The 19,994-nt window shown below is 50.5% G+C and overlaps 1 protein-coding gene across 5 annotated transcripts in view; it reads left to right on the plus strand.

Annotated features, from left to right (window-relative positions):
* The first annotated feature begins 2,225 nt into the window (after positions 1–2,225).
* The window catches only part of RAB7B (RAB7B, member RAS oncogene family), a 28,124-nt gene continuing 10,355 nt past the window's right edge, over positions 2,226–19,994 (plus strand). The window contains exons 1-5 of one of the 5 annotated variants that reach the window (XM_053909001.1): positions 2,226–2,419; positions 9,787–9,987; positions 13,404–13,472; positions 14,222–14,348; positions 15,098–15,313. In XM_053909001.1, the coding sequence (XP_053764976.1) occupies positions 13,420–13,472; positions 14,222–14,348; positions 15,098–15,313 (396 nt within the window). In that variant the 5' untranslated portion in view covers positions 2,226–2,419; positions 9,787–9,987; positions 13,404–13,419. Of the gene's footprint in view, positions 2,420–4,959; positions 5,189–9,786; positions 9,988–13,028; positions 13,145–13,403; positions 13,473–14,221; positions 14,349–15,097; positions 15,314–19,994 lie in introns of those variants that run through there. The other 4 variants (XM_053909000.1, XM_019433725.2, XM_019433706.2 and 1 more) reach the window with 4 other exon arrangements.

Raw genomic sequence — 19,994 nt, forward strand, 5'->3', positions numbered from 1 at the left:
TCTCATCCCCTGCTTCTAAATTATGCCCCTCCCCCAAGCCCAGGTATTTGTCAGTTTAGGATGTTGCAAGGGTGAGGACAAAAGGTAGAATCTACTCAGTCCCCCTCCACCCCGGTAATATTTACCTTTTAAAATTAAAATACATCGGATAGCCTGGGTGGCTCCATTGGTTAAGCGTCCAACTTCAGCTCAGGTCATGATCTTGTGGTTCATGAGTTCGAGCCCCACGTCGGGCTCTGTGCCGACAGCAGGCCTGGATCCTGCTTCGGATTCGATGTCTCCCTCTCTCTCTGCCCCACTCCCTCTCACACTCTGTGTCTGTCTCTCAAAATAAATAAACGTTAAACAAAAATTTTTTTTTTAATTGAAACACATTTGCTGCCTAAGAGTGAGTGGTTGCCGAGTCCAAGGTTGCAGCTTCCTCCTGTCTGCCCCTCTATGGAAATGATGCCCTGCTAAGAGGATTCCAGAGAACCTGCTATTTTTGTACTGGGCATCACCTCCTCTGAGGAGCGTCCCTCTCCTGTTCTACAGGAGCCTGGCGGGCTGGCATATCTGAGTTCCTGTCATCACCACCCGCATTCCAGGGGAGCACGCAGGCCTCAGTCGCACCCATCAGACTGTCTTCCCTGGGAATCTGAGTGTGGAGTGGCCCACAGGGAAGACGGACGTTGGGAGCATGGCAGGCTCACAGAGAGCTAGCCCCCAAGTCCTCGGTCCTCAAGACCGCCACGGCTACCCTGCCTCTGTGCTGCCTGATGTCCAGGTATGTGTATCTCTTGCAACAGCTTCGGTTTTCTCAACTGAGGACACGTGCGTGCGGCACACGCGTCTCCCTCCAGGAGGGCGACCAGATGAGCGTCTTCCTTGCCCTGGGGGTCAGAGGTCTCGGGGGCCTGGAAGGCTGATCCCTTCTCTAAGTGAAGTTCAAGAGCGCGGCTCTGCAGCCTTGGCCGGGCGCTCATCCAGAAGAACGTGTGCTCAGGAGGACAGTAAGGGTAAGGAGACACGTGAGAGCTCACCCCGGGACCACCAGCCTTGGGTGTGTAAAAGACACACAGGCCCAGCCCTCAGGGCCATAACACGCTTCCACTCCTCAACATTGCCTCTTGCTTTTTCACCACTTGGCCAGCTTATGACGTAACACCTCCCACTGTAACAGATCAACCCCTGAATCGCAGTGTCTTCCGTCAACGTTTAATTCTCACATGAAGAGCCCAGGGGGAGAGAAGCACGATTCAAGAACACGGGGTTCCCACAGCCCATAGGACCTCGGGGCCATTCTTTCTGTCCCCAGACAGGCAGATCCTGCGAGACGACTCAACAGGCCGGATCTGAAAGCGGCTAAGGCACCAGCAGGACATTTCCTCTTCATCTGTTTAACTTGAGTTCCACGAGGGTGGGAACTCTGTCTGGTTCACCGTTGTATCCATTGGCTAAACCGTACTCCATGATGACACCTATCTACAGGGGCTGGAAGCTCCTTGTAGCGGTGGCCTGGAGGTGTTAGGGGACTTCCGTGAACATAAGTCAGCTCTGCCTCGCCAGGCCTCCGCCTGGGATCTTCTTCTCCCTCCTGCGTCTTAAATGTGGGCCTGTTTCCAGCCTTCTTCTCTCTCCTCTCTCTATCCCCTTCACCTAGGACGTGAGGAGCCTCTGCATGGTATGGAGACAACCCCCATGTCGACCTTTTCAGGTAGACAGTTTGCAAATCTCCAACCTCTTCCAATGAACACTTCTTTCTATCTTTGTTTCTCATCCTGCCCTGTCCACCCAGAGCAGTAGCCCGACAACGCATCCATGCACCCGGCAAATATTTATGGAGTCCTAGGTTGGAGTCCTATGGAGTCCTAGGAGTCCTTGGCCTAGGTTCCCTTCCCTAAGGGGGAATTTTTAAAAAATTCCTGAGTCTGAAGCTTGTTTTTAACATGTTATTGGAAAGTTCAGTTCAAAGGAAGCAAGAGAGGGAAAAGGGAAGTGAGGAAGAGAGAGAAGGGAAATAAATGCAAGGAGGTGACTTTCCAAATTGATACAGATTTGCGGCCAGCGCAGCGGTTGCTGGGCTCCCCAGGGAACCTCCTTGAGCAAGGCCGTGTGCGCCGGGGACAGCTCAGAATGGTCCCATGACAAGGTGGTGGGCGGCAGGTGAGTGTGAACTGTCTGCCGATTTCTTCTTTCTCCTGCTCTGTCGGTCAGAGTCTTGCCCGTGGGCACTGAGCCCCTGCACTTCCCATGTATGTTCCTGGCCTCTCCAGGAGGCTGCTGGGGAGCCAGAACCTCTGCGAATCCACCAGCCCCGGTGCCAGCTTCTTCTCCACTGGTGCCCTGCTTGCAGGTGCCCTGACCCCTGGTGGTAGCGCTCTTGGATGTGAGACCAGGAAAACAGCATGAGCCTTCGCCAGGATTGCTGAAGCCCGAAGTAAGATGAGGGGCTGGGGCTGGGTGGAGTGATGGGGGTCAGGGCCAAGCACCGAGCATGTGCCAGGCACGACAGCTGTGGTCTGGGACAGAAGCATGAACATGACAGGTAGAGTTTGTAGTGAAGAGATAGTGGACACAGGGCCATGAAAAACCAGATTGAAATCTCAGTCCTGTGGGTGGTCAGGCCTGGCTCGGAGCCTCTTTTGTGCACGTCAGCACCTCTTCCCCCATCCAGGGTGAGCCCCGCCCTCGGGCCACTTCTCATATGGAACTTGACCCGCTCCTGCTCCTCTGCTTATCACAATCTGCACGTTTGTCTCTTGTGCATCCTTCAAGCACCAATTCAAATCCCTTCTTTCCAATCCCTCCTTTTCCTCCTCCAGATCTTCTAAATCCTCACAACCCTGTAGCTGCATTTCTCACATCGTTATTGGCACCGTCTTATTTCACTGATTAATGCAAGTGTCCACCTTGCGTCCCCCAAAGGGTGGGACGCACTCAGATTATTGGATGAATGCATGCAAGAGGGGAAGAAGGAAGGAAGTTCCGCGAATGCCGCGTCAGGGCCTCCCCCACGAGGGAGAGGCTGGCTGCCGTTTTCCACAAAGCATGTGTCAGAGGAAGAGAAGGGAAGTCACTGACTCTTGCCCCTTTCAGACAGAGGAGATGGGGACTGAAGCCTGGGGCGAGGGGTGGGGGGGCTTTCAAAGGTGTTAAGGGTACTTCTGCAAACACCCCTTAAAACTAGAAGTCTCAGGCCCGTGTTCAGAGGCTATAAGGACTAGGCGAGGGTAGTTCCTTTCCCTTCCCCAAGAGTGCCCACAGCACCAGACCCCTGGCTGGTGACTTCTCCCTGTTCTCTGCAAGGGGCTCAAGTTAGCCTCTACAGCTCTATAGGGGTTTGTCCCCATTCATTCTCTCCCTCTCTCTCCCTCTCCCTCATTCCGCCTTCTCTCTCTCTCTCTCTCTCTCTCTCACACACACACACACACACACACATTCATCTAAAACCTGGTCTCGGGGGGCCTGGGTGACTCAGCCAGTTAAGCATCCAACTCTTGATTTCAGCTCAGGTCACAATCTCATGATCTCACTGACAGCACAGAGCTTGCTTGGGATTCTCTCTCTGTCTCTGTCTCTGTCTCTTTCTCTCAAAATGAATAAATAAACATTAAAAAAATAAATAAAATAAAACCTGGTCTCAGAAAAGTAGAAGAATATGGGAGGGGATCCGATTCTAAGGGCGACAATTTAAAAACAAATCGGCCGTCCCAAACCAGTGGTTATCTGACGGTGGGCTGGTGCACCCTCTCCCAAGTAAGCAAAGAATAATATTCTAGGAAAACATGCCCTGGAGTTCTTCCAGCTCGGCGCGGCCTGGTCAGCGGGCGCCTCACAGACATCATCGTGCCCCGCTCCCAGGTACCTGCGAATCAGAGCAGGGGAGTGAGGGTCAACTGGAGCTTTTGTTTCACTGACACCTCCTTACCGAGGTCTGTCCCTGGCACCGCGTGTGGCCGAGCATGGGGTTCAAGGTTACTCGCTCTGCCCTTGAGGGATGTCTGGTCCCACTGACCAGCCAGACGTAGACGATAGCCGTGAGACAGCACCAGAGACTCAAACATGAGGAAATGCTTGCTGACAGTGAGGGTGGTTAAGGGAGTGGACCACCACGGGGGAAAGGCCCCTCTCAGAAGGAACATGGGGATGGAGGGCTGAATGCAGTGCATTACAAGCCTTAAGGGGAGCCCTTGGGATCTGGTAACCCATTTCATTCGGGCTCATCTGCACTCACTTTATTTCCAAAAAAGGAAAAAAAAAAACCCTCACTTTATTCCCCTTTTATCTGCCAACCATTGTTACTCGGGGCATGGTTCCAGGCACCTCAAAGGGATATGAGACTCAGCCTTATGCTCACGCTGCTGACAATCACTGTAGTCTCTTAAGAACTTCAGGCCGAGCCACACGTTTTCATCCGAGAGGACGGGGAGATGCCAGGACTTGTCTCCCATCTCACAAGACTGGGTGTGTGTGTGTGTGTGTGTGTGTGTGAGTTGGTGGCAGTGTGCTATGATGTGGTGTGTGTACAGTATTAGGGTCGGAACAAGGCATGAGGACCGTCTCCCCGCCAGGCTGGTGGTGGCACCGAATCTAATGCACATGTGGGTCTAACGCCTCAACAAACAAAAGGTTCCCTTCACTGGGTGGCCTCCAGCGGCCCAGGCAGAAGTCCCGAAAACCAGCTGGAGGCTTTGCGTGGTGCCCCCAAACCTGCGTGTCGCCTTGCAGGCTGTGACCCACACACTTCCACGCCTCGAACCTTCCACTCCTCGTTCCCCTGGGGCCAGCTTCCCGGGAAACCCAATTCTCACAGGGGTGCCCTTGCAGGCTGTGACCCACACACTTCCACGCCTCAAACCTTCCACTCCTCGTTCCCCTGGGGCCAGATTCCCAGGAAACCCAATTCTCACAGGGGTGCCTAATCAAGTGAGCTCTGAAGCCAAGCTTCCCATTCCACCCCACCCCCTCCACCCACACAGCTGAGCTCACCCGGCCCAGCCTCTTTTGCAACTTTCCCAAGTCTGTGCACGAGAGGGAGAGGAGGAAAACAGAAGGAAGTAGCTTGGCCTCAATAAGCTCTTCTGCTCCAGAGCCTTTTTCCTCTGAACCGGCTGAGACCTTTGCTCTAAGAGGAGACCCCCAGACTCCAAGAGAGAGAACGGCCCGCCTGCCCTCAGGGGAGGCCAGATGCTAAGCAGCCACAGCCGTAAGTGCCTTGAAAGTTTTTCTCAGTTCTTTGGTCTGTCCCAGCAAGCCCTAGAGGTATTTGGGTTTGGGGAGGGAGGTGGGGAATGGAGGCAGGGATGAGGCTTAGAATCTGGCAGCCGCGGGGCTTAGATCCAACCCGAAACCCCCCCACCCCACTGCCCACCAGGGAAACTCCCAGGGCATGGCAGCGAGCCAGGTGGAAGGGACTTCCCCGCCCAGCCCAGCCCAGCCTGGGTTGCTGGGGCCCAGGCTCCTGGCTCTGCACGGGCCAACAGTCTCAGCGGGAGGACACTGCCACTGGCTCAGCAGAGGAAGGCCAGCCAGCACCCGAGGTCGCCTTGCCACATCGACAGGGCACCTCCTTGGGTGGAACCCGTTGGCCAAAGCGTCTCATTGGGGAAGGAGAAACTCCTAGAGTAGAAAAGTGTCCTTTTGTCCTAAATCATAAATATGTCTCCTGGCACAGCTCTGCTGTGCTAGGCAAGCCAGTCAACAGAGTTGGACAGATCTGGGTTCTGGTCTCAGCTTGCCACTAGCTAGCTGTTCTTGACTCAGGAATCCACTGGACTGTGATGGCATTTTATAACCTGCAGGGTGCCCTAGAATTGCCAGGCAGCGTGCATTTATAAAAATAACTTCTCTGAGCTCGTCAGTCAATGCCCCACCACACAAGTCCCATGGAAATAGTAACTTGTCTGTACCCTCAGACCTACGTAGTGCGGACTCATAGTAGGCATATAGTACCCATGCTGGATGGATGGATGGACAGATGGATACATGGATGGATAGACAGGTGGATGAGTGGATAGGTGGATGGATAGATGGGGATGAATGAATGACTGTTTATTGAAGATTCAATATTCCCAGCATGGGTCAGGCTTTACGGAGGGATAGAGAGGTGGGAGGCACTTTCTTGTCCTCTGGGCACTGAGAGTCTACTTGGGGAGACAGGACTAATACTTCCAAAGAACTTAAAGAACATGAGCACTGAGCTTCCTGAAACCAGAGCTATGGACACACGTCCTGGAGGGGAGCAGGTCTAGACCTGCTAGGATTTAGGAGGGCAAGGCAGAGTCGTGAGCCTTCCCACAGGGCAATAAAGCTTCGTGCTCCATAGATCATTTATTTTCAAAGACAAACTTTATTCCCACGACTGTAAATCCCATTATTTTTAGGGTGGATGCATTTGTCGTTTTCCAAGACGTGGTAGCGGGGAGGAGAGGCACTGAAAGTGGGGTAGATGGGAGCAAAGCGGGGAGACTGCCTGCCTCAGGATTCTCATCTGCCCCTGCTCACTGGTCTCCCTCATCCTTCTTCCTTGTCAGCAGAAATGACACCTCGCCTTACCAGCGAGGCCGAAGATTGTACCCGGGTCCCGGTTGGGGCCAGTGGGGGAGGGAGAGAAGGGAAGTAGGATGGTGAGAGCAGACCAAGTCCAAGGGCTCGTGTAAGACTGGCCCCCAAACCCTAGGGTGGTGTATGTGTATGCGCACACGGGTGCGTGTGCCTGTGTGTGTGCGTGCACGCACGTGTGTGTGCCCAGGGGCATCAACCCAGGCTTTCTTGCTCCTAGGGACTGAGCTACACCGTAACTTTGGCAGGTGGGCAGGACCAGGGCTCCAGTCTTAGAAGGACTACCAGGCAACAAGGGGAGAGGAGTTAGTCACATGCAGTGGGGGCTGAGTCGCCTGCAGATTCTGGTCTGGGTGGATCGGGGCTGGCTGAAGGCAGGGCCCTGCGTTCCAAGCCTGCTTGTCACTGTTATTTAACAGTAGAGGGTGGTGACTCAGCCTGGCCTCTAAGAGGATGCCCTGGTTTGAAGCATCTGAGGTAGCTGGGTGGGCGGGAGGAGGCTTAAAAAGACAGCTATGGCCGAAGTCCAGCCAAGGGCAGGGCCCAGAGACGTGGGAAGGGACTTCAGCCACCGTCTGAAACCTACACATGCCTCCTCGGTGAGTCCAACCTGTGTCTGCCACCAAGCTGCCTTCCCTCGCCGGTGACAGTTCTGGACACCCCCTTGTTGCTGCTAGGGGGCAAGGGACGCCTAGGGGGTCCTGGGACCCAAGGGCCAGGCTATTTTAAGTAGCAGCCTCAGCAAATCCTTCCCCTTCTGAGAGTCTGCAGTAGGGGTAGGGGGTCTGCAGCAGCAGCATGCTGGAAGGGCACATCCAGGGGAAGGGGACTAGGGTGGTAGTGGGGTAAAGGGAGCTCAGAGTCAAGGCCAAGGCGAGTCACAAGGATCCGAAGAAGAAAGAGTCAAGAAACACCAAGGAGAAGACATTAAACCTCAGAAGGGCTGGCATGTGGCAGAGGAAGATTGCATGTTCTCTGTGGCCCCAGGAGAAATCCACCCCTAGTGGAGGGAAGAAGCTCTATGGGAGCAGATCCAGCTCCGTCTTTCCATGAACGAGGTCGAGATGGCTCAAGCCCCGGGTGGGGGATCGGAGAAGATGATCTTTGGGGTTCCTCCTACCGCGTACTGGAGCAGGCTCCACACTGGTAGCTTGAAATCCACCACAGTGGGAGTATCTACCCCACAGAAAGTGGCAGGTGCTACCAATCAGATCTCTGCCCCGCCCCCATGCAACTAGTAACCATTCATCTGGGTCTTCCCCCATTGGAGGAGCCTTTTGTGCTATCAGAAATGACACATGCCCCCCTGCAGAATAAGCCACAGCCACAAGTGATGCCCACTTCACCCATGAGGGAGCCGACTCACCAAGGTCAAGCAACTCACCCAAGGTCACAAATGTATGGAGGTAGAATAAGAACGCTGACTCCAAAACTCATGATCACTCCCTGGTACGAGATGACCTCCCTCTCCTGCCCCAGACACCAAAGTGATTTGTCTTGTCAGGACATCACACTCAGATGACTTGGGGCTGTCATCCACCCATGTGCTCTTTTTAAAGGAACTTTAGGGGTGCCCGGGTGGCTCAGTCGATTCAGCGTCCAACTTTGGCTCAGATCATGATCTCATGGTTCACGAGTTCAAGCCCGGCGTCGGGCTCTGTGCTGACAGCTCAGAGCCTGGAGCCTGTTCCCCCTCTCACTCTCGGTCTCTCTCTCTCTCTCAAAAATAAATAAACATTAAAAAAAAATAAAGAAATGTTAAGTTTCTTTAAGTACATTTGATACTGTTTCATTACGTAACGACTAAGCCTTGTGTGACAAATGTTAACACAAGACATATATAAAATAAAACAATAGCCCCTAGCTTCTCATCTACCTTTCCCTACCTCCTATTAATCATTTAGTGTGTATCTATCCACAACTTTCTGTGTATGCAGGACAAGCACAAATAGGATATTAACTATGCAGTCACACAAGCAAGGTTGTTGTTTGCTTTTACGCAATCGAGATCATGCTGTACAAAACGTTCAGGGATGTTCTCTTTTACTTAAATTATTATCACTTATTTTCTACTTCATTACTCCACTCTTTGTTTTTCTTGATCGTTTACATGTTTATTTATTTATTTTGAGAGAGAAGAAGAGCGAGTGGGGGAGGGGCTGAGAGAGTGCGGGAGGGAGAAAGAACCCCCAGCAGGCTCCGTGCTGTCAGCGCAGAGCCCCGTGCAGCCTCCATCTCACAAACCGTGAGATCATGACCTGAGCTGACATCAAGAGTCGGATGCTTAACGACTGAGCCACCCAGGCACCCCACTTCACTCTTTTTAAAGCCACCTGGTATCCCAGAATCTGAATGGATCATAATTTATGTAGAGAATCTCCTATTGATGGACATTTGGGTTACGACAATGTCTTTGTACAAAGGTATGTTTGAGCATAGGTGCGTTCTGAGGGTAGATGCCTAAAATTAGACTGTGGCCCGTGCGTATTGAACTTTGCTACTGTCAACTTTCCCTCCAAAAAAGGCTGTGCTATTCATAGCCTATCAACAATACATATTAGTGCTTCCCCTATACACTTGCCAACACTTAATTTCACCATCAGTCCTTTTAATTTGTGCCACTCTCTGGAGGTAAAAAAAAATGGTATTTTTAAACTTTGTATGTCTCTAAAAATTAGTAAGGTTGAGTATCTTTTCGAAGCTGATGGCTTTTCATTCATAAGACTTCTGGGTTGCTTATTCATATTCCTTACCCACTGTTACGTTGTATATTATCTTTGATTATCTGCAGAGAGCTTCCCAGGTAGTGGATATTGATCCTCTGTTATATGCACACTCTTTACCCGCCCGCCCTTACCCCACTTCCCCTTCATAAGCACGTTGGCCGCGCTGTCCCATGTCAAGCCCACGCCACCCAGCCCCGGAGCCTCTCTGACAGGGGCACCCGGTGGCAGGTGTGTGATCTTCGTCCTAGTTTTACAGAAGAGACAGTAGAATGAGCAGGTGAGGGTATGGTCTGTGGAGTTAGGCCTGGATTCCAAACCTAGCTCCTAATCCGGGTCCTACCACTTCTAGGCTGTGTTTTTAGAGAGAAACAATTAAACTCCCCTAGACACCCGGTTCTTGAGTGGTAAAATAGAGACCTATGGTGTCAGTCCGGCAAGCTCGTTTTGTGTGCTAACAATCGTCATAAAACAGCTAACATTTCTTTCTTTTTTTTTTTAATTTTTGTTCATTTTTGAGAGAGAGCACGTGGGGGAGAGGCAGAGAGAGGGAGACAGAGGATTTGAAGCCGGCTCTGTGCTGACAGCAGCGAGCTCGAGGTGGGACTGGAACTCACGAACTGCAAGACCATGATCTGAGCCGAAGTCGGACACCCAACCGACTGAGCCACGCAAGTGCCCCCGAAAGAGCTAACATCTCTTGAACCTTTAATTGCGGCCGGTAAATATATTATAATAATGTATTGTCTGCGTTAAACATATTATAATAATGTATTCATTCATTTAACCTCACAATGATATGCATAGTTTTGTTTGCACATTCACAAAGTCCTCTATGCAGTGCTGGGCGGAAAACATGTTAGAGGATAGCGTGAGCATAGATATGACTCCAGCATGGCAGCTTGTGTGTGAACACATTCCCCTCCAACTAGGCTGGCCAAATCTTGACCTTGGTGGTCAATCCTCACACAACAGCTCTTGTTCCGCAGACCCGTTCCCTCGGCTCCCGTTCGTACCTCTTGTCACTTTGGCCACCTTTCTCTCCATCTCCTCCAACTCTGCTAGGGTTTTGTCGGGGCTCACCAAACAGGAGCCCAGCACCCCAGATCCTATGCACATAGATTCCATGGGCTCAAACTCAAGAGGTCAGGAGGCAACGTGGCACAGAGGAGCCTCCTCTGGCCTTCCATGCAAACGCTGGCTCATCCCTGTACTACCTGTATGGCCTTGGATGAGATATGAATGACTTGGCTTCTCTGAGTCTCAAGACTCATCTCATAAGGCTACTGGGAGGGTTCTCGAAGCAATCAGAGGACGCAGAGCAGCCCCTGCAGGTACTCTGTCAGTGCTGATTCCTTCCCCACTGGTCCCTGCCTCCCTTTGGTCCTGACTCCCTTTCTAAGGGCACTGCATTGGCTTTTAAAACTAGGTTGGAATCTTGTACCAAAGACATTAGGAAAGAGCTCACCATGGCTCCCACTCCCCTTCTGAGCAGTAACTGATGCTTGAAGACAGGTACCTTTCACAAGCTTCTGAGCCACTTCTCCCTTGGCTGGTTTCCCTGTGGGCAGTGACACCCAAGACAAAATGCCAGCCCTGGATAATACCTTGAATTATCTTCCTCTGCCTGTCTGGAGCAAAGAGAATGGTTGCTGAATGAATGAGAGGACCGAGTCCTTGGTCGGACCTCCAGGACCCACCTTAAATCTTACCTCTTCTCCCTGCTTTCCTATCTCCATACCCTTCGCTTCACCCTTCCAAACCATCCACCCTCTCCATTCACCTGTTCTCAGGGTTTTGATTACTTCATCCCCTCCCTCTGAAATATCACCCCCCGCACAACCACATGTCTCCTTCCTTCAGGGCTTCTCTCCCACCCCTGAATTCCCCCAGCACTTTCTCGGTGCCTCTGTTGGGACGCTTTATGCTTTGTCTTTGGTGTAATCACTCAGCCTGTGCCTTCTCCCATGATGACTCCTTAGGGTGGTTTCCTATGCTCCATTTTTGTGCTTGTGCCTGTGTCTAGTGCAGGGCTTTGGAATGCAGTAACCATGTCGGGATTTTTTGAAGGACTGTCGCGGATTACCACGAAGAGGTCTTGCCCATCATGCCAAGCCAGCCCTCCTGGGTTACCGCAGAAGGTCCAGTGACACCAGCTCTGGCTCTTCGGACAAACAGCTCTGAGCCGAGCCTCAAATCACCCTGGGGCCACGACATGGCTCGTGGAGGGGCACTAACAGCCCTACGCCCCTGGGGCCTAGGCACCCCCGGGCAAGGCCCTTGTGGCCAGTGAGTTAGAGCTCCAGTTGATAAAGTATTTTTCAACCAGAAGGGACCTTGAGTCTTTGGTGCCCAACTTGCTCATTCTCTAGTTGGAAAGCCAACACTCAGAGAGGGGAAGTAAATGATCCAACGCACACGGTGGCAACATGAGAGAATTAGAACCAAGGCCTCAGAACATCTTATTTTGAGCTTTTTCCAGGACCCTAAGGAAACTCAAACTGACCTTTTTGACACCTCAGCCAGGCTGAGTCAGATCAAGGTTTGCTCAGCATGCCTACCTGCTCCGTCCAAGTCTGGAGCACTCAGGAGTTGGGAACTATATACACATACGTGTGCACGTAAGGGTAGAGCCAAAGAGCCAGTTAAGCACAATCCCCTGCAACAGTTTTGCCTTAGCTTGTTGAGAAATAATAATAATATGGGGCGCTCAGTTGGTTGAGCGTCTGACTTCAGCTCAGGTCATGATCTCACAGTTCGTGGGTTTGAGCCCCGCATCGGGCTCTGTGCTGACAGCTCAGGGCCTGGAGCCTGCTTCAGATTCTGTGTCTCCCTCTCTCTCTGCCCCTTCCACACTCTCATTCTCTCTCTCTCTCTCTCTCTCTCTCTCAAAAGTGAATAAACATCAAAAAAACCTTTTTAAATAATCAATATGTACATGTATATGTAAAATGCATACATGCATATATACATGTTTCTTTCTTATAGGAAAGAAACAAATTATTTCTTACAGGAACAATACCTGTTTGACATGTGTGTTATTTAAAAATGGCCTGGAGCCTGTTTCCGATTCTGTGTTTCCCTCTCTCTCTGGCCTCCCCCGTTCATGCTCTGTCTCTCTCTGTCCCAAAAATAAAAAAAATAAAAAAAATAAAAAAAAATAAAAAAAAGTTGAAAAAAAAATGGAACATACTAAAAAGCACAGAGAACAAATGTTAAATTGTATAATTTCCCTACCACGCAGAATCAACCACTTAAGTTTGTTGTATATTTATTCCTAGGCTTTTTTCTATGCAAGTAGGAACTCATTTTCATATATGTGATGGTATCGTATATACAGTGCAGTGTCTTCTGTCTTCTTTTAGACCCTATGGCATGAGCATTTTCCCACATTAGTATGATAGTCTCCAAAACTCCATGTTAATAGTCTATTGTGTGCCATGATTTATTTAACCACTTCTTTGTTGTTGGATGTTTATAAATAATACTGTGAAGAACATTCTTGAACCAGAATCTTTGCCTGCATCTCAGATTATTTCCCCAGGACAAATTCCTAGAAGTGGACGGCAGGAACATTTTTAAGGCTCTCAATACTTGCTGCCAACTAGCTTTCCAGAAACATGTACCAATTATACCCCCACCAGCTGCATTAAAGAAGAGCCTTTTGATTCTGTGATTGCAGCAACACCTCGGGCTGGGGGAGGGGCGCTCTCCCATCCAGAGCCTCTCGGGCAGTCCTGACAATGGACCCCTTGTCCTGCCCCCATCTCCTCTTCCCGCACTGCTCTCCACCCCTGGCTGCTGGTTTGACTGTCCTAGAGGCCTCTGTTCAACCCCGTGCGGTCTTCTTGGCGCTCCGGGCTGCCTCCAAGAACAGGGTTGGTGATGCTGAAGAGTGAGAGATGTGCCTGTCCTGTGGGGCCACCACACTTCCAGCCTTGGGGAGGCCCCGAGGGGAAGCTGAGGGAGGGCATCAGCATTGCTGGTCCCCTATCTCCTTTGGAGAACAGCCCCACCTGAGTCCCGGGCCCAGAGCAGTGATCTGCACATCAAGGAAGGGAAAGTAGAGGCCAGCCTCAGTGACAATGGCCACACGGGACTCTGGCCAGCATGCAGACGACTTCTGTTTCCCTACAGGCTCCGAAGCCCCTCCATGAATCCCCGGAAGAAGGTGGACCTGAAACTCATCATCATCGGAGCCCTGGGGTGAGTAAGCCAAGATCAGCTCAGGGTGTGGGGATTGGGAAGCAGCCCCCTACCCAAGGGCAGTGAGGCCTCCTGCATATTTCCCACCGGCCATGGGTCTCTCTCTGATTCAGAGTGGCATCAGGGAGGAGAGATGGGCAAAAGAGGCTGGGAGTCGGGATGTCTGGTTACTGGTCCCAGGTCTGCCCTAACTCTGCAGTGACTAGCTATGTGGATTAGACAAACCACTTGGCATCCGTCTGTCCTCCCACCTCTGTCAAATATAGGAAAGGCCTGACCTGTGGGACGCTCCACTCTCTGCAAACTTCTCTCCTCATTCGGACTGGTCCCTACTTCCAATGTTTATTCATTTTTGAGAGAGAGAGAGACAGAGACAGAGCACGAGCGGGGGAAGGGAAGAGAGGGAGACACAGAATCGGAAGCAGGCTCCAGGCTCCGAGCTGTCAGCACAGAGCCCAACATGGGGCTCGAACCCACGAACCGTGAGATCATGACCTGAGCCGAAGTCCGACACTTAACCAACTGAGCCGCCCAGGCGTCCCGGACTGGTCCTTACTTCTAGAGTCCATTCACTGATCCCTTACTGCTCACTGTGGTCCTTGGACTGCAAATGTTAGAAATTCAGAATCACAGAGAGGTGGCAGCGAGAGGCGCATGGCAAGATTCTGAGAAGAGTCCGGGTGTGCGTGTGTGTGTGTGTGTGTGTGTGTGTGTGTGTTGTTCACATGTGTTTGGGTTTTTTTCTTCAGTGTGGGGAAGACCTCCCTCCTCCACCAGTATGTGCACAAGACATTTTACGAGGACTACCAGACCACACTGGGGGCCAGCATCCTCTCCAAGATTATCATACTGGATGACACAACTTTGAAGCTACAGGTAAGCTGCTCTGCCTCTCCCTCTTCAGCCCGCGTACCTGAAATCATCCCACATTCCCTAGATGGCCACTCGCACAGCCGTGTGCACCAGGAACTACAACAGTCTAGAGCAGAGATAAGCAAACTTCAATTCATGGGCCAGATGTGCTCCACGACCTGTTTTTACAAATACAGTTTTATTAGAACACAGCCATGCCCATTTGTTTACTTATGGTCTATGACTGTTTTTGCACTACAAAGGCAGAGTTGAGTAGTTACAACAGACAGTTAGGTCTACAAAGCCTAAAATATTTACCATGTGACCCTTCAAGGAAAAAGAAATGCTGATCCTTGATCTGGGGCGGGGGGCGGGGGTGGGGAGGAAGGGCTAATCCAGATGTTGGGAGGCCTTATTCCTAGTCGCAGGTTCACTGGAAAAGTTGGTAAGTGGCCTTGGGCAAGTCATTCCCAGGGTCCAAATCTATCAGGTGAGAATAACAGTGAGAATAACTGTGCCTGTCTTGATGGCCCAGGGGGAACGTGAGAGCTCAGATGTTAAGTGCTCTCGGGTTGCTAAATGACAGTGCGAAGATACTGTCACGAACACGGGCAACAGGGTTGAGTTGCCCGTGCTTGAAAGGACCACAAGCACCTGTGCCAAGGCTGTCTGCTTCCTGCCCAGAAAAGGACACTTTGACATCATGGCACCCAGCTGGGCCTACCTCCAGGCACTCATCACAGCCCAATGGGGCGGCTGCTCTTCCCCTCCAGATCTGGGACACGGGTGGACAGGAGCGGTTTCGCTCCATGGTGTCCACATTCTACAAAGGCTCTGATGGCTGCATCCTGGCTTTCGATGTCACCGACCTAGAGTCTTTTGAAGCACTGGATACCTGGCGGGGTGACGTCCTGGCCAAAACGATTCCGATGGAACCGTCCTACCCCATGGTGGTGCTGGGAAACAAGATTGATCTCGCAGATCGGCAGGTACCAGTCATACTTTCGTTCATCCACCAAACATTACATGAGCACCTACTCTGTGCCAGGCACTGTGGTCGGTCCCACACACAGGGAGCTGAATCAGGCACAGTCCTTACTTTAAAGATGTTGCAGCCTAATAGTGCATACAGACACTTGAAAAATGCTTATGACACATTACGGTAAATAAAATGACGGAGATATACCTTGGATATTTGGCGACCACAGGGAAAGGGCATTTACTCAAACCCAGAATATAGGAAGGGCTTCCTAGGGGAGGTGGGTTCCAGGCTGAAGAAACAGCATGAGCAAAGGCAAGAAATAGCATGCTGTGACTTGAGAAGTGAAAGCAATTTTGTCTAGAGACAGGGAGTGGAGGAATTAAGGCATCAGCGGTAGGCAGGTAGAATTTGAATTTACCTGTAAAACAGTATTTCTACCCAGGGTCAGGTAGGGGATCACAGTTATCAATTCTTGAATCTGTAAGTTTTCTGGGAAAGTAGTAATATGTCTTTTTATTACCATGGGCATATATTGGATTATCTGGCTATGCAATGGTAAGCAGTCTGCTCCATGGCTGCAGGGACCCCACTCGTGTAGGTATTTACCACTGCAGTAGCATTGATTAGAGCTCTTTCTTTATTGCCTACCAATGAGAAAACAATAGAGGCAGACTTAATTTGTAAAAGATGCTCTTGTGCCGAACAAACCTAAAATGACACCAAAAAGAACCATTTGAACAAGATTGTCTTAGTGTTTCGAATAGAGAAAAGGAATGAGGAACTGAGCCATCATATTTGAACTATGTTTTCACAATGGTTCAAATAGAGAAAAGAAATAGAACTGAGGCATCATTTGCAATGATGGATGGATGGATGGATGGATGGGTGGATGGTTGGATGGATGGACGGACGGATGCATGCATGCATGACGTTCTGACTTTTTCTCAGTGAAATCAGAGGCACCATCTTCTGTCCAATTTTTTTTTTTTTTTAGGGTCACCCATCTGTTCTTGTTTTGTCCTGATTGCTCTTCAGAGTAAATGGAGAGCAATCAAGGACAAAGAAAGAACAGATGGGTGACCCTAGGGGCTCAGCTGAAGGAGGAGACCAGGAGTTGGAGCTGGTGTCTGGATTGTTTTTCCCAGCAGCCATGTATGGGGTGAGAGCCAGAACAAGGGACCTGGGACTAAGGTTCTTCCAGACGAGAGTAGCTGAAGAATAGAGGTGTGGGGGCACTGACAAGCCACCCAGGAAAGAAGAGAGCCAGGGGAAGGTTTGGAGGAACAGCAGCTAGCTGCAGTGTCCAAGGCAGAAGGGCAGGACAGAAGGAGTGAGGACAGGTGGAGGTGGAAGGGAAGGAGACTGTGTCACCGAATGGGAGACCAGATTTGATATTTGACAGAGGTCCTGGGTCAGGCCCTGGGAAGAAGAGACTGAAGTGGAGAAAAGATGCATTCTGTTGGAGGGGCAGGGGAGGCTACCTTGAGAGGTGGAGACAACAGGATTAGCAAGGAAACAAGCAGGATGGAAAGAGCCAGTGATAACACGAGGGGTGGAGGGGACCATCCACGCCTCAGGGGAGGAGCTTTGCTCTGCAGAAAGAGAGGAAGAAGAGAGATTTGAAGGCACCAGGGAGGCCCCAGCCAAGCTCATCGCCATCTCTGGGGTCTGCGGTGAGCAGGGTGTAGACACAGCCCCCACGGGAGAGGGCGACAGGAGGAACAGAGACTCCAGGAAAAGCCAGGGCTCAGCCAGGACAGGGAGGTGACAGAGGACCCTGGAGGAGGGAAGCGAGGGGAGTTCGTCTTTCCACAGGGCAGCCCCGGGACGGGGACTGGTAGAGTAGGCATCAGCAGAGGTGGGGAAAACGCTAAGCAATAATGAAATGAGGGCAGGGAAGTAGACAGGAGGAACCGTGAGTGAGGAGAGGTGACGCCGGGACACCACTGCCCTCCAATGTCCTTGTTTTGCCCCAGCTTAGCAGAGGGCTTGGGGAACAGAGAAGGCCAGCCGGGAGGCATGCTCTGGGCTCACTTGAACAGAGGTGAGCGCATACGAGCCTAGCCGAGAGCTACCTGAAGGAGCGCCTTCTCTGGGCTCAAGTCTGTGCTTGCCCTGGGCCAGCTCCAGGGTCCTCGTCTGTGAGGTGCAGACCAGACACAGATTCCATGAGGTGGCTGGGGACTTAAAGGAAATGATGGCTATGAAGCATTTGGCAAACTTAGCCCACAGAAACCATTGTTACCTTCCCTCTTGCGTTCTCCAAGGGATGAGCTGGGAAAACACAGGAGTTTTTCTCACTTAATAAAAAGGAGATAAGTGTTTAAAAGTCTACTGCTAGATTTAGGATGAGTAAAAAGTTCTGGAGTTGGATGGGGATGATGGTGACACAGCAACGGGAATATGCTTTAATGCCACCAAACTGTGCACTTAAGCATAGTTAAAATGGCAAATCCTGTGTTTATGTAGGTTTTAGAACAATAATATATATATATATATATATATATATATATATATATATATATATATCTCACCAGAATGATTTTAAAGAAATTGCTGACTTTGATTTTTTTAAAATCCCTATTCCTTCTACAGAAGGCAATAGTGAAAAAATACTAGTTTGCTAGAAAGAACAGTTCTGCAAATACCTATGCTATGAGGGATTTATTCACTAGGATGTGAATCCTTTGCTCTATGTTCAGGAAGGCAGTTTCTGACTGATCACTGATTCATAACATGGGGATTATATTTTCTGAAATAAGTCTCAGTTATTTTTGGTAGTGGTTTCAGATGTATTTGACACACTAATATTAACATTCATACAATTGATCGCTTAAAATGCATATGAGATGCAAAGACATCATAAATAAAATTATGCGAATTGAGCTAGTTTTGTCAAACATTTGGCCTCTGATGAACAAGCAGTTAACAGGAGAAGCAAAATGTTAATAGTATATATCGTCAGCCCAAAGCCAAATTAACAGAAGGAAAGCTTTCAAAAATTTCCTATTTCCCAAGTCCCCAAGTACCGCACCCTGAGTTTATTTCCACAGTCAGAGCCTAAATTATAAAGAGCTATTATTTTATAAATAAATAAAGAACAAGATGACTGAGACAATGATGAAATTGTAACAAGATTTGGAAGCAAATAGTGAAAAGCGCTGTCTGGGTGGCTTTCTTCCCAGGCCCGCTTGCTGGGGTTCAGTTTGGGAGAGGAGAAGGGGCATCCAAAAAGAATGTTAATTTGCAACATAATCTCAACTGACATTTTGGAGCGCGACTTAATCATTCCATATAAACCCAACAGAGAAAGATCGGGGACAAATGAGATAAAACATCTGTCACAACCAGGCACCAGACAGGCCCAGTCACTGTCCAGTGGGAGAGAAGGGAGCGGAGATCAGCGGGTTGCAGGTGCAGCCTTGTCCCCCCAGCTCTGTTGCCGGGTGACCTTGGGCACTAATCCGGGCATCTGCTTCTCGTGCCATGAAGTATAAAAGATCTCCCTGCATCCTGGAGAAGCAGAGTCCTTTGGCTTCTTTTCACTTGACTATGGTTTTTACTGCAACCCCAGAACATCAGTGATGTGCTCAGCAAAATGCTCATCACCTGGTGGGGGTGGAGGGTGGGCAGGGGGAAGGCACAGTGAAAAGCCTGAGTCCAGTCCTCACACTTAAGGACTTTAAAAGATAGGAAGCCCTTTGCATTTCTAAGGCCCCGTCAAGGTACAGCGTGTTAATTTCTAATACTTATTTATTTGTGGGTTACCCTTGACGCTTCCTCCAAAGAGTTCAGAATGTTCCTGAGCTGTGAACCTTCTTGCCTGCTCACCAGGCCTTGGGCATCTGTGCTCCATGGAAGGGAGCAGTCCTGGCCAATTCTGGACCCCTCCCCATAAAGGCAGGAAGGTCTTGGAGATCAGAGGCCGAGACTAAAAGGCCTGGGGTTTCCCCCCAGAACCCAGGCACGGGGTATGGAAGTGTCAGCCAGTTCCCCAAAGGGCAGGCTGCTTAGTCGACCTAAGGGGCTGCACCCTCCAGTCTCACATGGCGAGCCTCCCAATGCCAGGCAATACTGGTGTCAACAGAGGCTCTGTGGGAGGCCACCATGAGCCTCCGGTGCCGCCACTCGTGAAACCAGGGAGCCGAGACAGTCACGCGTCCTTTAATCGCAATGAGATAGTCATCCTTAGGACCTGCAGGAGGGAGGCATTCTCTGATTGCCCCCTGACTGTGCTGTCTTCTGGGAGAGGGGCAGAATGTCCTTTCTTCAGGATAAAAAAAACCCTGGCTCCCTTAAGCACAATGAAATCATGACTACAAAGTACCAAACACAGCCAATGTTCCATATATGGCCATTTCTTCCTCCCTGAAATAATTCATTAGGGATTAAAGTCAATGGTTCCAATTGTCTTTGGAAGTAACTCCCAGGGCTCTCAGGACTTTTCCAAACCAGCACGATCAAACTCTGATCAGCCGTTTGCATTCGGGTAGAGATGTACTCATTCTGCCTGTACTGAGTGGCCCACACTGCCAGGCCAAGAGCTGAGGAGACCGTGAGCCTGAGCTCAAGGAATCAATGGTCCAGTGGGAGAGGGAGAAAGGGTACCGTTCTCCTGCAGTGCTCTGCAGAGGACAGTGCCCATGCCACAGGAGCTCTGAGCGGGACTGCAGTGCAGCTCTGCCTTT

The sequence above is a fragment of the Panthera pardus genome, unplaced genomic scaffold, assembly GCF_024362965.1.
Source record: "Panthera pardus isolate Hobbes unplaced genomic scaffold, ASM2436296v1 HiC_scaffold_21, whole genome shotgun sequence".
NCBI classification, from domain to species: Eukaryota; Metazoa; Chordata; class Mammalia; order Carnivora; family Felidae; genus Panthera; species Panthera pardus.